Here is a 19,370-nt window from a genome sequence, read left to right as displayed (position 1 = left end):
ATCTACAAAGAGCCACAGAAGCAGCTGTGTGAGAGCAGACCTACCGTATTTTGTTGGAAAGACGTCCTCATCTGTCACTAGCTTCTGCACTGAACTCATGACAAAGTCAACATACTGAGGAGCAGTGCACTTGATCTTCTTTCCCCGCTCATCATACCAGTAGTACTGTCTGTGGAGAGAATTGACAGTGTCACCATGTTACACACCGTGGCTCCTCAGCTCAACTCCTCTAAGAGGTTAGTGTCTAAATAATATAAAACAACAGCTGCAGCATTAGCAAAATACATCACAGCTGCTACAGAAGAGATTCACTTCAGGGTATCCTTCTACATCAAAAACACTGAATTTCTGTTAGCCGTATCAATTTAGTCAAGAGTGTAGGCAGTACCAAGCACAGAAAGCCTGCTGACAGGTCTCCAAGGAGAGGAGCTCTACTGAGGCAGTGATAACTCCCTATCCATGACAGACTAAGGCTTTATGTACCGTCTATAGAACTGTACAGGAAAGCATTACAGAACTATTTTTAAAGGGCAACAACAGTGCACAGTGATAAACGTGATCTTCTGATGCTCACCATCACAAAACACAAATTAGCCTTGTAGTATTATTAAACAGACAGAAGGTGGCTCCAAAACACCAGCCTACACCAGCCTTTCCAAGCTTTCCAAGTACTGGCAGCCTATTTAAGTGCTCCAAATCCTGTTCCGAAATCCAACCCGGGGAAAGTTTTCAGGACCCTTCTGCACATCCCTACCAAAGTGCCTCAGCACTCTGCTCCTTTGCCTACAGTTACAGACTGCCCAAAACATGTGAATTCACATTTGACTCTGCCACCGGTGAATAACCCTGTTAGAGCTTAAGGAACAAGAGACATTAGCACGTTGTCTGGCTCTTCAAAAGCAACCATAATTCGATCTGCCATAACCACCTGGATTAGCTGCAGCCAGCCCTCACCTGACCCAGCATTTGAAGGCTACAAAAGCACTGAAAGTTTGTTTCTTTTTTCTTTAAGTCATGGTTAATTAAAGAACCTCTAACTTAACAGCAGCAGCTATCCATTGCATTATGCACACATAGAGAGAAATGTTTTACAGGTAAGGAATCTGACAAAACACTTTTTTTTTTTTTTGCCTATGTCACATTAGAGGTGTCTCAAGTTCCAGTTCCTGGACTTTTCCTTCAGTCTAAGCTCAGGCACAGTCCTATATCCTTACAGGACTGATAAGAAATCCACTGTATTTGTCTCCCCAGAACACATCATAGGTGGGGTTTGCTGGAAGCAAGGTCAGAAGTGGTCTGAGCATCAGAACTTGGCTAGAAAGACACCTCACCCAACTCCAGCCCCTTAAGCCAGGTACCATTTTTTGCCCATCTGTTGGCTAATGATCTGTTATCTGTCATTCCTCACACAAATCACTAATAAAGCCTCAGGGTAGCCCTAGACAAAACATCATTTCAGTGGGATGTTTAGCCACCTTTGCACTTTTTTACCTTTTTTTTTTTTTTTTTTTCCCCCCATGGAAGATAAAGATTAAATGTTTTTTCTGTGCCTAATAGGACTAGACTCCATTGAACGGGAAGGATCTATACATATCACCTAGAAAGTGAAGTTTTATTTATACTGACCAGCAGAACAGTCCTGAAGCAACTAAAGAAAAGTATTAAGTAGCAACTGAAAAGTTGTGATTTACAATGTTTTCATTGCTCTTCAGATTCTTCAGGGAGCTGAGGGCAGTGACTGTTCATGCCCCAAGGCATATGAAAACAAGAAGAGGCTGTAGAAATAAGTAGAGCAGTTCAAACTTTAAGAGAGGAAAGGCAGCTGAAAACTAGTTCTGCAGACACTTAAGGTTTAGAATTTTTCTTTCGGCTCATTTTCAGCACGTGGTGCTTGGTCACTCTGTTGTTTACTAGAGAAATCAGGATTGACTGCAAAAGGGCATGAAAAGGTGAGCAAGTGGATGAAAACAGCAGGAGTTAAAAGCTCTTTGTAGAGCTATGTCAGGCATCAGAACTAGCATTTGGGCCCTTAGGCAGACTGTGTTCTTCATCACTGCTTATTTCCTTTGTACAATCCACATATAAGGAATTACATAATGTAGTGCACAAACACAAGCCACCTCATTTGGCTAGTCCTGCAGTAAGCTGGAGCAAGACAGTTCTAGGCAATTAAGACTTATTTTGGGTCTTAGGACAATGCCTGTTGCCAAGAGCAGAAGCAGGCTGCACTGTCTGTACCTCAGCAGTTTTCTCATGCTGCAGAAATCCTCAGCTGGAGTACAGAAAGCGTAGCTTAGAGTTGCCCTTAGGCTCAAAAATTAATCTGAATAATTGGAGTTTAGTTAAAAGAAACAGTTTGGCAGCTGTATAAGTTCACTCACCTGAAAATATATGTGCATAAATCTGCTGTAACATCTCACTGCATACCCTTTTTGCCTTTTCTTGAAAATTAGGCTAATTATGAAAATTAGGAATTTAAAAGAAGACTCATTAAAAGTAAAGGACTAACTACAAGGATTGTCCTGTTGATTAGAATCATGTGTCTTCCTCATGTTCCAAGTGCCGTGAAAAGAGTCTTGATAGGTCTTGGAGGAAGAGCTCTCCCACCTGGTGGGGTTATCTCCCCTAAGAAGACAAGAAGCCGGCAGGGGCCAGCGAAGGGCTGGCTGGGGCACAGAAGCCTGACTGCATTCCAGCCTGGCACCCTGACAGCACCGTCCCGAATTAGGCAACGGGCGGGAAGCAGAAGGGACAAGAAGGTGACACTTCAAAGTCACTTTTTGAAAAGTGCTCACACGATATGGATTTTGATTATTTTATTTCCTATGTAAAATTTGCAGCTCCGTTCTAAATCCCAGGGAGAAATGACTATAGGTTTAACAGAGAAAAGCCTACGATACAAATAATAAAGTATAACACCTATGAAGTCGCAGTGCTGCATCTTAATATACATACATATTTTCTCCCTATTCCTCCCCGTTCTGGGTTTGTGTTGACGACACAGAGGCCAAGGCAGAACAGAAGTGACATCACTGTATGAGTAAAGCTTCTGGAAGGAGGGAAAGGCAAATGCTGTGGAGATTATGTGGTCTGGAAAGGAAGGAGAGACAGTCCTGCTCGAAATACCAAAAGACGGTTATGAAGAAAGCAGGATAGCAAACTGTAGCAAATGGAAGGGCAGTAATACAGTGCTTGACAGAAACTCAGAAGAGTTCTGATGGTTTGATGGGGCAAAACAATGTTTTGATGGGGGGGAGCTACCATGTATACGCATACAGCTCCAGGAATTTAAATACAAGAAAATGCAAAACATGCAAGTCTGAGTCAGGATTTCTAGAAAGAAGTACCCTCCATCTGCAGAGATACTAAGGGCAAGGTAGACATGAGAAAGGAGACTGTAAGATCAGAAAAAATGAGTGAGAAGAATTACCAACACGGGGATTTCACTGGGCCAAAATGAGACCTTTCACTCATGTGTGTGGGCTGCCTAGAAGTTTGCATCCATCCTTGATTCCTGCCTCAGGAGTTCTGTAACCTCAGCCTCGTGAACAGCACTTGGACAGGCTCTCCGTTACTCCCCTCACTTCAGCACTTAGAGAAGTTTTGCCCAAATGTCAGCTAGCAAACCAGTTTACAGCTCATGGTGCTTTAAAGTTAGTTTGTGTAACAAGAAGCTATAAAGCATACTAAATCTAAATAGTAAATACTGTATTAAAAAATCTAGTACCTGCTTTATAGCAAGTGGTAAACATATTAATGAACAAAACTAAGTAATCCCCAAAGTTACCTTCATGCCACCCTCATTAAATTTTGAAGATAACTGGCCATTCTGTTATTTCTCTTGGCATTATCCCACCTTGCCAGCAAATGCTTCCATCTGTTCTACAAGGAGACTAAGTTTTTGTCAGATGTCTCTTAGTGACCCCAAGCAGAAATTCACTTCCTTATTGTCTGCAGATGGCTGTGCTATCTCATATATCTGACAGAGGGCTGAAAGCTGCATCTGTCTGCAGTTTGTCAGTTGGCTGAAGCTTCTCTGAGATGTCAAAACTTTACCTCAAATATTTAACTGCAACTGGTATTTATTTTGCCAGCAAATCCTTTCAACTTGGGATTGAGTATTTGCAGTCATTTGAATGCAAAGTAACTTGACAGGCAACCTGTTCTCAATAGTTACTTCAACATCTCAACCATAAATACAAAAAGCCTTCCTTAGTTATGACCAGAATGGTGTGATCCAAAACCACCTTGGAGAACCGGACAGGGAAAACACAAGAGAGGATCAGAATGCAGACCTTCATACTGAACTACCTAAAAAACTACTGGAAAAAAAGGCAAACTGCATCCTTATTGCAAGGTACTGTAATTCCATGGCAGTCTAACAGAGGTAGATGCTATTTTATTCCAGAGTACCTGAACGGATCACAGCCACACACGGTCAAACCTGGAGGGCCTGTCAGGTTAATCAGCAACTTCCTCTCATGTTCAGGTGGTGCTCTATATACCGAAGACAGGTCAGAGGCGCAATAAATCGTATCACTTGGTGTTTCTCCAACACAATAAGCCTGTTCTCATCTTATTTTGTTAGGGTAAGATTTTAAAAAAAAGGGGGGAATGGAGTGGGGAAGCAACATACAGCTCTGTCATAGTCATAGCTCTTTATGACCAAATGAGCATCTTTGAGGCAGTTCTCCATGTTCCATTTAGGCATATCTCTTCCAAAAGGGAAGAGCTAGGAAAGGCAGAATATAAAGATAAGGATTATCCAGAACTGTCATTAGAGATATTTGGAGAACACGATTATGAACAGGACCTTCAAAGCTGAGCTGTATTGAGGTGTGTAGCTCGGTGATCTCACCTCTGTGGGTTTTCACAGACCCGCACACTTCACAGGAGATTGAAATACGCAGCCTGCAGTTTGCAAACATGAATCACTCATCTGCCCCCAAGTACAGGAAGATACTTAAGTTGTTATGATTTAGCTAAACACAAACCGTTTCAAGTGCTTCACCCAAGTGTAGACATGCTTCCTGTTATTCCCAAATAGCGCAATTTTTCAGTTTTCCAAAACAAAGGGTAGGAACATTCCGCTATCAGTCCTCACCACTAAAAATACAGGCTACAGCTGGAGCCGCCTACAGGCACTTCCTTTCTTTATGCTGCAGCACAAATGGCTTACAGAGAACTCTTCTTCAAGACTCACTAGAGCAGAACGGAGCGGTTCCCTACCACCACCTCCTTTTAGCCACTATTTCACATCAGCCAAGTGGATAAACAGTTAAACTCAGTGCTTTGGACAGCCAGTGCTGCATCAGGAATTAAAACATGAGAGGGCTTCGGAGCAAGAGTCAACAAAATACTCATCTTACTGATCACTATTTCTCATTTAGAGACATGCTGTCTCCTTTTGATAAAATCTGGGTCCAGCAGAGATTTATTACTTTCTGTTCCAGCCTGCTTTCAAAGTCCTTAGCATGGCCTTTAATTCTCTACTGACAGTTATCTTTCCAACTTTTACATGCAAAAATATCCTCCGTACACTTTGCATTCTTCAGAGAGCTCTCAAAAAAGCCCCTGATATTAATTTCAAGTGCACAAGATAGCCCAGTACATTAAGCAAGGATTCCTTTCTTAAGCACTATGTAATTATTGTCAGAGATACAATATAGAGCTCTGGTTCTGTTGCGTACATTGCCTGGGATGTTTGTTTGATGTACTATAACATTAACTGCTCAGTCTTCTGTTTTAAAATCCATCTCAACTAAATTAATCCCAGGAAATGCAAGAGGAGGGAAGAAAAGGACGATCAACACATGTGCCGGAGAAAAAAAACCCACAACACAACAGGCTTATTCATACTCAACTGGATCTCATATTCCATCATGTTGGACTGTGCTAATCAAGAGCAGGAGTTTATGGTAACTTTTTCTTACATTCACCATGTACAGTAAAACTACAAAGCTTTCTTTCATAAGTGACAGCTAGTCAATGTTAAGAAACGTCTACTAAGTCCTACAGGGGGAAAGTGCCAAACCAAAACGTTTTCCTTACTCTTTGCAAAGCTGCCACTTGTGTCCTCTGTGCCCAGGGGCTCGGGCAGAAGGCCAGTGGCTCACGTCAGGCTAGAGGTTATCTGCCAGCAGCTTGGTGCTCTGTCAGCATTCCAGCTATCAGAAGCACCCTCTGAGGTTTTTGCGATTCGTTTATCCTCCCCAGCCTTCTATGGAATTGGAGCACTCCTACCACTAAGGACAGTTTTGCCTTGCTCTTCTTCCCTCTCCCCCCCAGCTACACACATGGTAATTGGCCTCTCTGGTCTGACCTTATAAAACCACCTCAGAACAGTCAAAGATTCTCATCCTTCTAGTCCTCCAGAAAAGCCATGCTTCACTGCTGAGGGGAGAGAAGAGCATGTACAGCTGCCACATTCTCACTACGTAGAGATCTGCTGTAAAACACTTGCCCTGTGCCATCCAATACTGATTATCCTCCCCAAGCAACTCTGAAGACTTCATGAAAACCTTGTAACTGTAAATATCGACTTACGTATTGCACACTGCCATGGTCTGACATGACTCTCCTGTACAGAATTCTGAGATTGTACTATACTGTAAGTTGATGTGATGAAAGAAAGTTGTTGCTGAAAAATAAACACAAAGGAAAGAAATTCAGAAGTAAAATAATTTCAAAACACTGGTTATCCTCCAGACAATTATTTAAATAGAGCAAGTAAAGTGACCTCAGAGTCTTGAGCATGCATACAAATTTAAACACGATTTAGCTAAATGAGTCTAATGATGAACTGCAAAACAAAGAGGTACATAAAATGAAAGCTCTCGTTTTGATTTAAGATGAAAGCACCATGATGCATCAGCTCTTATTACTCACTAAGCAGCAGGACTGGAAAGTGTCTCCGTCATCAGCCTCACCTTTATGGTAGAATACTACAAGCTGAAGACAAACAATTTGCTATGTTCTTTTGAAATCAGACTTAAAACGTACAGTGGCTAAAAAAACAGCACTAATAGTTCTCATGACATTATCTCCTTTTAAAAAAACCCAGCATGAAAACTACCACACTTCTACTTTTTAAAATTCTCCTGAGATAATTTAACATCTTAATACTCCTCAGGGGGGCACCTCATTTTTTTCTTAATGAGTCTCCATAAACCTTCCTAGTATGCAGTTTAAAGAAATTTCTTGCCACTACCACACACTGTTGAAAATGTAAACAAGACGGGGTTATAGCTGCAGGTTAGGACTGGCAAGTGAGGCACAGGAAAGTACTGTAAATCAGAACTAAGATGCACAGATACAGCATTCAGTCACAGTAGCCAGTCACAACTCTCAAGTTCCAGCTAGACTACAGTTTAAATTCACACCAATTCCAAGGTTTGGTAGCAGTGGGGAGAAGAAATCCAACCAAAAGACTTCAAAACTTCTAGCTTTAGGCATAACTTGCTTTACATACAAGTCTTAATAAACTATCATTTTTACAATGCTTCTGGAAAACCAATAGCTTGAGTCAGAAACATGCTGAACCAGCCAGTTTAGCAAATAGTCAAAGGGAATCAATGGTCTTCAAGAGAGCATCAAAAACTTTAAGGCCCTCAGTGCCCCGGAGAGGGAGCTGGAAGGAGGAAACGCATCAAGGCTTCCATGTGCCAAGCACAGTTGGTTTGTATGTAAGACAGCTTCATTACTGTTCAAGGTATAATGACATGCACTATGCAGTAAAAATAGTCACTGAGTGTTTTTCTAAGCGCTGAAAAGAGTAAAAAGAAAGAGTGAATGAGTGCCTTCTTGGGGGACAGCAAGCTCCGAGCTGTAGGATCACAATACTCACTGTTGCTGGCTAGCCACTCGTTGAGGTCTATTTCTCGTGGTAACATCACTAGCTCCTTAAATTCGAAGTCAGTAATTCTGGATTTTGTGTATTCTGGCTCTAGGTAAAGTTTCTTCTCTTCTGGTGCTGGCTTCTTCCCATTTGGCTTTCCCTTGGACTTCCTGCAGGAGATTGAAAAGAAAGAAGAAAAGTTACCTTTACTGTTGATGAACTGCTACAGAAACCTGAAAGAAGGTGGTTTATCCAAACTCCTGTATTTGTGTTTACATTTCTCCTCCTGCCTTCCCTCCCCTTGGCTTAATATTTTTTTTATTAAAGCAAAAGATAGTTTCTTAAACAGTGTATTTGAGCTCAGTCCCTTTTTTCAAATAACAGTTGAGGTTTTGAATGGCGTTAAGAAACTTGAGACTGAGCTGCTCCATCCCCGTTGCCCTTTTGCCAGTTCAGATTGCAAACTCCTGGGGGAGTGACCGTCTCTCTCTGTGCCTCTGAAGAGCCCTGACAGCAGAATGGCACTGTGCCTAAAGGAGCCACCTAATGCCAACACACCAGCAGGCTGCTGCATCACACAGTTAACTGCCACCTGCAGAACGGGAGCTTGAGGGACAAGTAAAAGCAGACTGCTGCAAGAAGGTAGCTCTCAGCTGGAAAAACGCTCTTTCCACATCACATGCTGGCACTGCTCAGGCAAAGCTACAGCACTCCTTGTTACTCCAGTCCTACATTTTCTGAGGCACCAGAAGCCTTCTAAGAAGTGAGCATCTGTGACTCCAGCGAGAAGCACTGATAACTACAAAACCACCTGCTTTTTCAACTCCCAGGATACCCGAGACAGAAAGATCTGAGTTAATTTTTCTCTGAAAATCCTTTAAAATACAACGCATCATGAAATAACCTTCCATTTAGATTTATAAAAGTAGACAAGCCGCATTCCATAAAATGTGTTTATCTCCATGGCATGTATTTTTCTAAAGTGGTTCTTGTTATCACTAGAGTTTTCCTCTCACTCAATTTTTAACATCCTCAGCCTAGACTCTCGACCCAACCCGTATTCCTGGGCCAGGGGTTCAGCAAGGACTTCTGAGGAAGGACAGCCCATCAGCACTTTGGTCTTTTAGGCTATGTGGTCAAACAGCTGGACATCCATAGTTAAAAAATCCACCTAAGCAGAGACAGAAGATCTATTTAATGGCAAGGGACAAAGCACAGTAAGGCAATACTTCCTGTGCGCTATCACAGGAATACAAGGAGGAGATGCCAGGACTTTTTAATGTCAGTTTTTCTTGGTTTAAAGAGGTTTTTAAGGATCTGTAAAACCAAGACAGCCCACATTTGCAGAGGACTGCATTCAGTTTGCTGTTGAAACTCATCCTCATCTAGATCCCATCCAAAGAGACCTGACCTTGTTCTGGCTCTTAACGCACTTTAACTGTGCCCCTGTCTGAGATACGTGCAGACTTGGTGTTTGCTGTGAAGATTTTTTGTCACATTTTTCCTGCGCACGGTGTTTGAAGGGTCGGTGCCTTCCCCAAAGAAAGTATAATTATTCAGATTTCTCTCCACATCATCAGCCCTGCAGTAGGGAGAGACCAAGATTCACCTTCCACAAGAGACAAACACCACAACTTACTACAACCAGGTCTAGCACTGCCACTGTTTAAACTGTCTTGAACTTGCATTGAGTCTTGTCATACTTCTCTCTAACAAGTAAATTAAGATTAGGAGGACTTTAAGACTTCAGAAAGGTCATCATGAAGGGAAAAAAAAAAAACAAGGAAAACTTGGTGACAGCAGGATGATACACACTTACACCCTCACGATATATTTACAAACCACAGATGTACAGAAAGCACTGTGGGAGGTCTCTGGTAGGGAAAAGATAGTCACACTTTATTTCTGTATGTTAATGAGAAAGGCAGATTTCATGGTTAGAGAGAGGACGCCTGTGACACAGAACATCTTTTTAAAGAATACAAATACAGTACAAGAATAAACTACAACCAGTATATGTGAAGATGAATTCAGCACATAGCTACTCTTGCACATCTCCTACCATCTCCTTTTTCCCCAGCAGTGCATCCCAATTCAAATGAAGCCTGCGAGACTTGTCCATTATTTAATTTTACCTAAATAAAGACATACATAGAAGGTATATAAATAAATAAAGTTTATTTAATAAAGTAACGTGGACTAATTCTCATAGCTGTTCCACTAAGGGATGTTTTAGGACATGCAAAGTCAGGTGCTCTTCAGCACAAGGCTTTAAATAGGGAGGGCTTACTCAGACCAACAGCTCCTGGTTGTCATCTAGCTGTTCTTGCCTTCGAAGGCTATAGATTTGCTAGATCTCATCTGAACCTCCCCATGTAAAAGTAAGCTACAGATAAGAAAGAGAAGTCCATGAAAGCAAGAACTGCAAGAGGACTTTAAAGGTATTTAAAGAAGCTGCGAAAGATACACTGAATTTATTCTTGGGCTTGAGACTTCAAATTTTCACAGAACTTTTGAGATGATATTCAAGGAAAAAAGTAACAGCATAAAACAACAGTCTCATTGGATAGTCTGTAACCTGACTTTACTGCAACATGTTTGACCTCTTCCTTTTGCAGGAATACCATGTTAAGACTTGAAACTACCTTACCCTGACAGTCAATGGCATAAATCCAGTTGAAACTATACACTTGGCCTTCAGCTAGTAAAAAACACTCCAGGCCACTGATTTGCTTAATTCCCAGCACAGGCTGCCTTACTTCTACACTACTGAAACCAAGCCTGGCATGCTCCATTCAGCACCTTCATACCTGCTGGGCCTCTGACAGACAATATTATGGTCTATTCAGAATATACTCTTTCAGGGCTTTTTTCAGCTGGTTGGCTTTAGTGGGGTTTGGGTTTGTTTTGCGGGGGGGCAGGATTCAGGCATTCAAGGATAAGTTGATTTTTAAAGAAAATTTAGAGTTCCAGTAACAATCATGCAGAAAATACCTTCTACTTCAAAGACTGGTTCCACAAACAGCATTAACCACACTTGGGGAGAAAAGTGATCAGTGAGAAGTAGTTTGGATAGAACAGAGTTTGTGTCTTTGCTTTACTTCAGGATACTTAAACCAAGGGCCCCATGTTAGTGCTCTGCCACGTCAGCTAAGAGCAGTCTTCTTAGAGGAGGAGGAGGAGGGGAGAGAGAGATGAAGAGGTCAAACACAGTCTGTCTTAGAGCCAGGCTGTGGAGGGAAACCACAGGAGGAAGCCAGACATACGAGGCTGAGGCAAATCTTCCATTAAATAGAAATGGGTAGTGTGTACCTCATTCTCACTTTAGCATCATCTCCCCATTTCATGAAAAGAAACAAAAATCCAGCACTAAATATATTTCACAAGTTTGCTAATGCAAACATCGTCCTTTTAACAAAACCCAAACCCCCTTATTTCCACACAAACGTCAGTCTCTGTTAGATTAGTACATGCAGCCACTTGCGTCTTTTCCGTAGATTGTGTAAGTCTTTCCACAACTGCCTTGTGCTGGAACTGGAGCACTTCAAACAGAAGCTTCCTGAAGGATCCCATGCTCTGCCCCTTTCCAAAGGTTTGGCTCAGTTTAAAAAAGAACCTGACTCACGGATATCATCACTGAAACTGCAAAATGCCCATAATCACTGATATCAAAGGGTTTATTCACACCACTGAAACCTCAATGTCAAATCACCCTGTGCAGCACAAACTTCTATTTAACCTTTTGCAGCTGCTGGGAGGTTAAGCAAGACCTCAGAAATTGTTTCTACCAGCAGATTTTCATGACCTGCATGCAGTGCAGTTGGGACACTACATGCCCCAAATATTCTAAGTACAAACTAAAAAAAGAAAAAAATCCAGTCTTAAAAACATCAAGTTTTGAATCAGACCACACATATTCCCTCAATTAGGCAGAACTTAGGTTATAAAGTCAGACCTATTCATATTAATTGTGACATGCTCAGTCTAGGCTGTAAAACTGTGGGTTTAGTTTGGAAACTGTCAATACTAGTCAATACGAAAGCATCTTCTTCACAGACCTACAAAGATGGAGCACACAGCAGTACAAAGACAAATTTTAGAAACATGATTACATATAATTAAGAATCAACAGACAGAAATTCCATATTCTAGATAAACCAAAGCTCATACATTCTCAATTACCAGAATTATTAAATAGTGTAAAGTTTAGAAGAAGCTTCCTTCCTTCTGCTCTCCCCTATCTCCAAGTTCACTTTGTTTCAAAGACTTGTAAGAAAACACCGTCTACCTGGAACCAATTCCAAATGTGCAAAGCGAAGCATCTGTTACTTCCTCTGCTGTGAGCTGTTCACACTCAAGATGTCTTAATTTTCTGTTTTATGTTTAAAGTACACAAATGTGAAAAATTGTGTGTGGCCATTTCTGAGATGTCCCAGATTATCCTCTAAGTGAAGACTATAGCAGTGAGCATAAAGCAGCACACACAATAACAAGCTCATTAGCTTGCTTTCAATGAGAGGAAAAGGGACAAGACCAGTAGAGTTTTAGTCAGGAAACTCCAAAATCCATCACATGCAGAAGATTATTTACTGGAAAACATAACTAAACGTCATGTAAGACTACAAAAAGGGCAGTACCTTTCAAAACACTGCTACAGGCACCCTAAAGCAAACCAAAGTCCTGATTCATGTTTACCTGTGTCTGTCTTAAAAAATAAGAGAATTCTACTAAATGTGTCTTAACACGTCCATGTCAGATCGACTGTATCTCCACAGCAGCTGGAGGAATAGCTGTTACGCAGCAGTTTGCTGAAGGTCTGTCAAGAGGTTCGACCGAAACCTGTCTATCAATGCTCAACTACTAATTAAGGAAAGAAACATCTTTAGGGAATCCAAGGAGACAGCACTCAGCAGTTTTTATTGACAGGCAAACTAGAGCACAAACTAATTCTGCAGATAACTCCCAGGATAGGTTTGTGTTTGTTTGATTTTAGGCACTCAACTGAATACGATGCCACAGGCCAAGTCACACCTGCAAATAAGTTTCAGAAAGGGAAAAGTGATGGGAGATGACAGAAGAGAGGTCACTCATGTAAAATCTCTGAAGAAGGTTCAGCGAACTGGCTCCAGCCAAAGACAGTACATTCACTAATGCTTCTAGCAGGGCTTCCACGCTCAGCCTTGTGTTCAGCTGAGAAAACACAGCAGCTGGATGTTTGCCTGGATTTCACTAGAGAAAGATGTATAAGACACTTCACCAAGTGACAGGCCCACTGGGCCGGGATGATTTTTTTTCCCCTGGTCTAACTGCTTTGTTAAGATTGAGTAAAACTGCCAATTTCACAGCTTGTTTTCTTATCCCGTTTCAGTTAATAAAATCCCTCCTCTAACCTCTCTCTCTTACTTCCTTCTTGATCAGATGCCCAGTAGTTTCTTGGTTTAAAAAGACCCCACACTTCGAAGCATCTTCAAAGCACCACCCAGGTATCAATTTTAAAACCATATGAGGAAAGTATTATACCCATTCCATAGCAGAAACTGGCTGTAAGGTTCAAAGTTTATTCATGGTACAAATACTAAAGATGTGCTTCAGTTTAAACTGATACGGTTTGTTTGGAAACAAGTGAAGCAATCTCATTCAGCTGAAGTATCAAGGACACAATGTCCACTATGTGTGGTTCACATCCCTTTGGAATTGTTTTGGTCACAAGAATATGATTTATTACAAGGTTGATCACACAGAGGGAATACTAGTGATTTATTAAATGCCAAACTTCCCTAAACCGACCAAGTTAATGAGATAATTAGATTATTTCTACCAGTTCAGGATTCTTTTTTTCCAGAAAACCAGCAGAGCTATAATAATTTCTTGCTGTCTCCAGCAAGCTGTGCAGTTTCTTATGCTTCATCTGAAACTGAAATCTCTTCAAGGACAAGCAGTGATGCTTCAATCACCATCTTCTACCCTTCACACCCAACTAACTACCCTTGGGGTGAGTGGCTGCTTATTTTTTCTTTTTTTAAAAAAATACAAGTAATCTGTGGCTTTTCTCTTTTTAATGTGGCATATTAAGGTAGGTTTAGCACCAGATATGAGTAACTTTAGAAAGTTAAAAAGTTTATTAAAAAACCCTACAGTGGTGAGGAGCAGAGCTGCAGGCAAAACTGCAATCACTTGGTGCCCTCTGGATCAGTCTCAAACACACTGATTTCCATTTAAAAATGGACAGAACAAATCCAACAGGCCTTACATAGCAAATTTTTCTCCCTGTTTGCAAACGTCAAAACTCACAAGCCACCTCAAGTCTGTGGGGAAGAAAATCCCAATGGATTATGAACAAAGATGCTTCCTTTGTGATTAATAATTCTTTTTTTTTTTTTTAAAGTAACTGACCTTATTTCTTACCTGAGGTTAACTGGTATAATCCTAGCACTCCTCAGCAAATTTAGAAGAGAGCATGTCTTGACTGTTCACAATCCAGCTGTAATGTGTTCAGTCAGTGCTGGCTAGAGGAGAGTAAAAGCCCCACAGTTCACAGCAAAGCATGCAAAAGTGGCACAAAAAGAAAAATCTATTTTAAGGAAGAACAAAAAATAAGATGCCCGCAAAAATGTTACCAACTGATATTAAAATAAGTCACTTGAGGTTTTGGGGGTTAGTCTGAAGTACTCTAGCTTCTACTTTATAATTTGTACAGTTCACAATCTGGAAAATTTGGGGTTTGAAATGGTACATTTCCCAACTAAAACATTTCTGTGGAAAAATTACAGCCACCGACACCATATTCCACTTCAGCCAGGTGTAACTACACTACCGGACTACTGGATATATCAAACTATCTTGGCCTTTGATTTTCATCCTGTAATTCCTTCCTTTCTTTTTGAAGTGTTTTAAAATATCTTCCACTGATTAAGTATTATAGACTGAAGTACGCCTGCCAAAACCTACTTTCTTGGTAATCTGAGGATGGGGGTTAGATTCTTAAAACACAGAATTAGAGAGGCAGTAAGCCAACATTTTAACCGTGTCTTTTAAGCCGATCTTTATGAACACTTTCATCACGTTGTTGTATTTGCCAGTGAATCAGAGTTTGTAATACAAAATTAAAGATATACCGGATACTTTAGTTTTAGCTCCTCTCCTCTGCCTTTCTTCAGGTAAAGAGTCAAATGCAATGTGAGTGGAACACAAGGGGGGATAAAACACATCAAGGTAAAAAATTTTAATAGAGAAGCTCTCTCCCTCTAATGTACTCCCCTTCGCAGAGAAGAAAAATTCTGGAGATTTCCACCATCTACAGAAGGCTACAGCTTTGTAAGGAAAACCAGGTTAGCTGCTCACAGATTTACTTGTTACCTTTCTTTTTTTTCTGTGGCACTTTACTGGAAAGACGTTACCAGCTAATTTCTGGTTATAAATGTTCTGCGTTAAGTATGGGACTTCTGAACCCATTCATAGCAGGAAGGAAACAGTTTTATGAGCTAAAATTTATAAATCCTAGTGACAAACTCCCACCAAGAACAATGAAGCAGCAGGTTATGCCAGTTTTTACAGGACAGGAACAAACTCTTGGATGCTGTCCGGTTTCCTAGTCCAGCAGCCCACAGTCTTTTCTCCTCAGTTAATTACGAGGACTGGAAGCCGAGAGGCACGAGGCAGCTTAAAAATCACTTCTTGGTAATTCAGTGTCTTTATTTGTATAGCATGCAAGAAAAGGGGAATAACAAGCTTCATTTGAACACCAGCAGTGTTGCCCTTCCTTTGAGAAGAAGCAAGAGATGGTATTTGCATTTTCCTCTTTCTTTAAAACCGTACAAGATTAGTATCTCTGCAGAAGTTTTTCTGCAATCCCGTGTCCCATTTTAACCCAGATAACGGCTAAATCTTCAGCTGAAAATGCCATATGACAGCACACCCAGAACACAAATCCTAGATGTACATACGAATGTTCAGGACTGGGAAAGAAAAGAACATCAGCATGGGAAGGGAAGCTGTGTAAGGTATTGGAAAGCAAGCCCAAATCCCACTGCAGCATACAGTACATTTGTTCATGGATTGCTCTGGTCAGACCATTCTTCCAGGGCCTGGAGAAGGAGACTAAGCTTTTTAAAACCATCTCCATTCCGACCTCCTCCAGCCCCAGGTCTCTGACAGACCCCTCTGACCTCAGTTTCAATCTTCCCCTCTCCTGCCCTGGGTTAGCTCCAGGACTCGGTTGCTGCACAGGTCTAAGGGGGCTGTGCAGAATAAAATGTCTTTGGCAGCATTTCTGGCCCTGCTTCTTCATTTTTGTTCTGTTTTTAAAAGTTACTAATAGTTTATTTAAGAGGAGGAGGAAAGAAGAATGTACCCTACATGCCAGGGAAACTTTTTCTTTTGGATTCTCATAGTGGCTCTTTGCCTTAAAAGGGAATTTTTGCTTGGCCTCCGGATGCTCTGCTGTAAACAGACGGTGCCAAGGCATGGCAGGCATGTTAAGGATGACAAGTGCCATAACATTATTTCATAATGCTACTTCTTAACAGAAAGCCCAAAACACTCTGTAGGGCCAAACTGAGTTCCAGCTGGAACTGCTGGCAAAGTAAGGGCAACAGGGCACCTGCACATGCTATGTCTCCAGTACATCAAGCCTTTCCGCTTCCTTTTGTAGGACTCCACACGCACCTAGAGGGTCTAGAGAACAAGTCTTTTGAGAAGCAGCTGAGGGCCTGGGGCTGTTTATTCTGGAGAAAGGGAGGCCGAGGGGAGACCTTATCACTCTCTACAACTATCTGGAAGGAGGTTGTAGCGAGGTGGGTGTCAGTCTCTTCTCCCAGGTAACAAGAGGTAGGATAAGAGGAAATAGCCTCAAATTGTGCCAGGAGAGGTTTAGATATCAGGAAAAATTTATTCACCAATAGGGTTATCAAGCAGTGGCTGCCCAGGGAAGTGGTTTGAGTCACCATCCCTGGAGGTTATCGAGAAGACAGATAGATGTGGCACTTAAGGACATGGTTTAGTGGTGGACTTGGCAGTGTTAGGGTTACAGCTGGACTCAATGATCTTAAAGGTCTTTTCTAGCCTACATGATTCTACAGTTCTACTTCTCTCCCTCCTCCTCTCTTCCCTTGCATGTCACCCCCCTGGCCCTAGCTGTTTGCCACGCTGTTTGCCCACAGTGGCATGTCAGCTGCATATTAACTGCCTTGCAAAGTCCAGTGCTGGAACTCCCAGGTAATTGCTGGTGGCCAGGTACCACTGCTGCTCCTTCTCTTCAGCCCAGGATCCCCCAGCTTCTCTCCAATGCAGCTCTGGGAAGAACGGCTACAGAGGCAAGGCCAGGCATGCGAACAAGCTCAGTTAATGCTACAAAAATGCGGAGAGTGCATTCTTGTGGTAAAACATGCTGGACTGGAGTTTCCTTTCTTCTCTGAGCATACCTGCCAGAACTCCTCCCCCAGACTGAGAGGAGGTATCCAGCCTCACTTGGTGCCTTTGGGGAGGGCCTTCTGAGTGTATGATCTGTGCACTGGTCCATGTTCCCCTCCATCAACACACTTTGGAGAGGCTGAGTGGGACAGAGCCCCAGGAACACCAGGGAAGTGATGTCAGATAGGAAACAAACAGATTTTTTTATTTCTGGGAGCCAGTGATGCGATTTGAAAGGAACCATTCACTATTAGAAACAGAAAGTTACCTTACCCAAACAAATATCCTGTTGTTCTTCATTTTGAAATGTTCTTTTACCTTCGTGCCATAAAGCCCTCACATATCCAAACTAGAAGGTGCCAACATGAAGCCTCAACAAGAGTCTTAAGTGATTTACTACAGTCCAGATTTTTGGTAATTTGAGGATTAGGAAAGAAAAAGGACACAAATCTTTCCTAATGTTTATTTTCAAGAGCTCTACGTGGAGCCAAATTAGGTCTGCGGTAAAACAGATTCAGTAGGTCATAGATGAAGTGTTGCAACAATTAATTTATTCAATGCTTAGAACAAAACCATACAGCAAAACATTGCGTCAGAGGTGCCCGAGTCCTGAGCCTGTGACAGACGTGGGGTGGTGGTTCTCGGATTTGTTTTTTGTTGGTTTTAAGTCTCCAATTGTAGGCAAACTCTGGCTTTCTGACAAAGGAAGCCAAAGCCTGAGCAAAAAGAGGGCAAATCCCTGCTTGAGGTGTCTCGTGGTATGTTCTCCCCTGCTTGTAACTCCTCCCCTAGAACAGTACTCTCGGAGCAGAGCCTGGCGCAGGGCACCACGGGGCAGGAGAGCCACACCATGCTAACTCGCCAGGGCATCTCTGCCCAGGCAGTCATCAGTTCATAGCTGAAAATACAGGCTGGAGAGTGTTCTGGGGTTTGTCTTGTTAACATCCAGCTCATTTTAGTTCCCAGGCACACACTCCAAACCCATCAGGCCCATACACAATACCAAGATAAGGATGCTCCTGTGTCCTTGCCTCCTCCATTAGAGGAAAAATGTCATTCGTATTCTAGCAACACAGATGCTTCCTCATCATCCTCCACTGCTAAATAATACTCCTATACCGCAGCTAGACAGTAGGAAGAGGATTCATTTCACCTAGCCACGGATATCTGCATATGTACATGTTTATATCTGAACCGGCTCTCTAGGGACCTTTAAAAGTCGGAGATAAATAGTTTTTTCTTTATACTGGAAAACATTTCGGTCCAAGGCAGACATTTATAGTATACCCCAAATTTCTTTAATTAAAACACACAAGCAAAAGAGAAAAGTAGCTCTCAACTGAAGGCAGACAATGGCAGAGAAACCAAGCCTGATTCTGTTACAGACACTGCCTGCTGCAGTGGGGAGATCTCCCACAGAACAGCCATGAGAACAAGTGACCTGCACCAAAATTTGAAAGCAAGTAAGTTCTGGAGTGGCTTTTAACACCTTTCACACTTTGGGGAAGGCAAATATAGGCCTGTCAGGTTTATTATTATAAGACTCAGAATAGTGGTTATTTGACACATGATTTGAAATTCTGGAGGCCAGAAAAATTGCTTGCAAAGAACAAGCGAAAACTAAAAAGAACCTAACTGGCAAAAAAAGTCCATATCTCTCTTTTAAGGATTTTAGACTCTGTGAACGGAAAGAAAATGTACTGTAGTAAAAACACCGAAACTTCTTAATTAACGTATCTATTTCCTGGGTGTTTTCAGACATGACTATTAAGGTAACCAGTGATTTTTTTTTTTTTTTAATCCTGTAATCTTCTATTGGAACGCACTTAAGAGTTATTTTGACTTCTGCATGATGATTAAATTCAAGTTCTGGCAGCAACTGCTTGCCCTGGTTATTCTGATGCAGCCCTGTTATCTTTCTAGAAGAGCACATGCAGTACACTTTGGTCCACCTTTGCTGGGAGGGAGCTCACTACCAGAGTACATAAATCACTGAAGACACTGTTATCTTCCAACCCTTATGATGTTTGTAGAGCTGGCAGATTGCAAAGTATCTTTTTATTTCTAAACCTAGCAAATTTGATTTGGAAACCTCATGGCCTCATAAATGTGGGATTTCACAACA

At 41.7% G+C, this 19,370-nt stretch overlaps 1 protein-coding gene across 2 annotated transcripts in view; it reads right to left on the bottom strand.

Moving 5' to 3' along the window:
- Positions 1–19,370, bottom strand: part of MOB2 (MOB kinase activator 2) — a 114,753-nt gene that overhangs the window by 2,860 nt on the left and 92,523 nt on the right. For both annotated transcript variants that reach the window (XM_074918223.1, XM_074918222.1), the window contains exons 2-4: positions 7,847–8,007; positions 6,547–6,640; positions 45–169 (exon numbers count right to left, since the gene is read on the bottom strand). In XM_074918223.1, coding sequence (XP_074774324.1) covers positions 45–169; positions 6,547–6,640; positions 7,847–8,007 — 380 coding nt within the window. The remainder of the gene's footprint in view (positions 1–44; positions 170–6,546; positions 6,641–7,846; positions 8,008–19,370) is intronic.

The sequence above is a fragment of the Athene noctua genome, chromosome 14 (assembly GCF_965140245.1).
Source record: "Athene noctua chromosome 14, bAthNoc1.hap1.1, whole genome shotgun sequence".
In the NCBI taxonomy this organism is placed as follows: domain Eukaryota; kingdom Metazoa; phylum Chordata; class Aves; order Strigiformes; family Strigidae; genus Athene; species Athene noctua.
The sequence above is the reverse complement of the archived record's forward strand: the minus strand, read 5'-3'. Positions and strand labels throughout refer to the sequence as shown.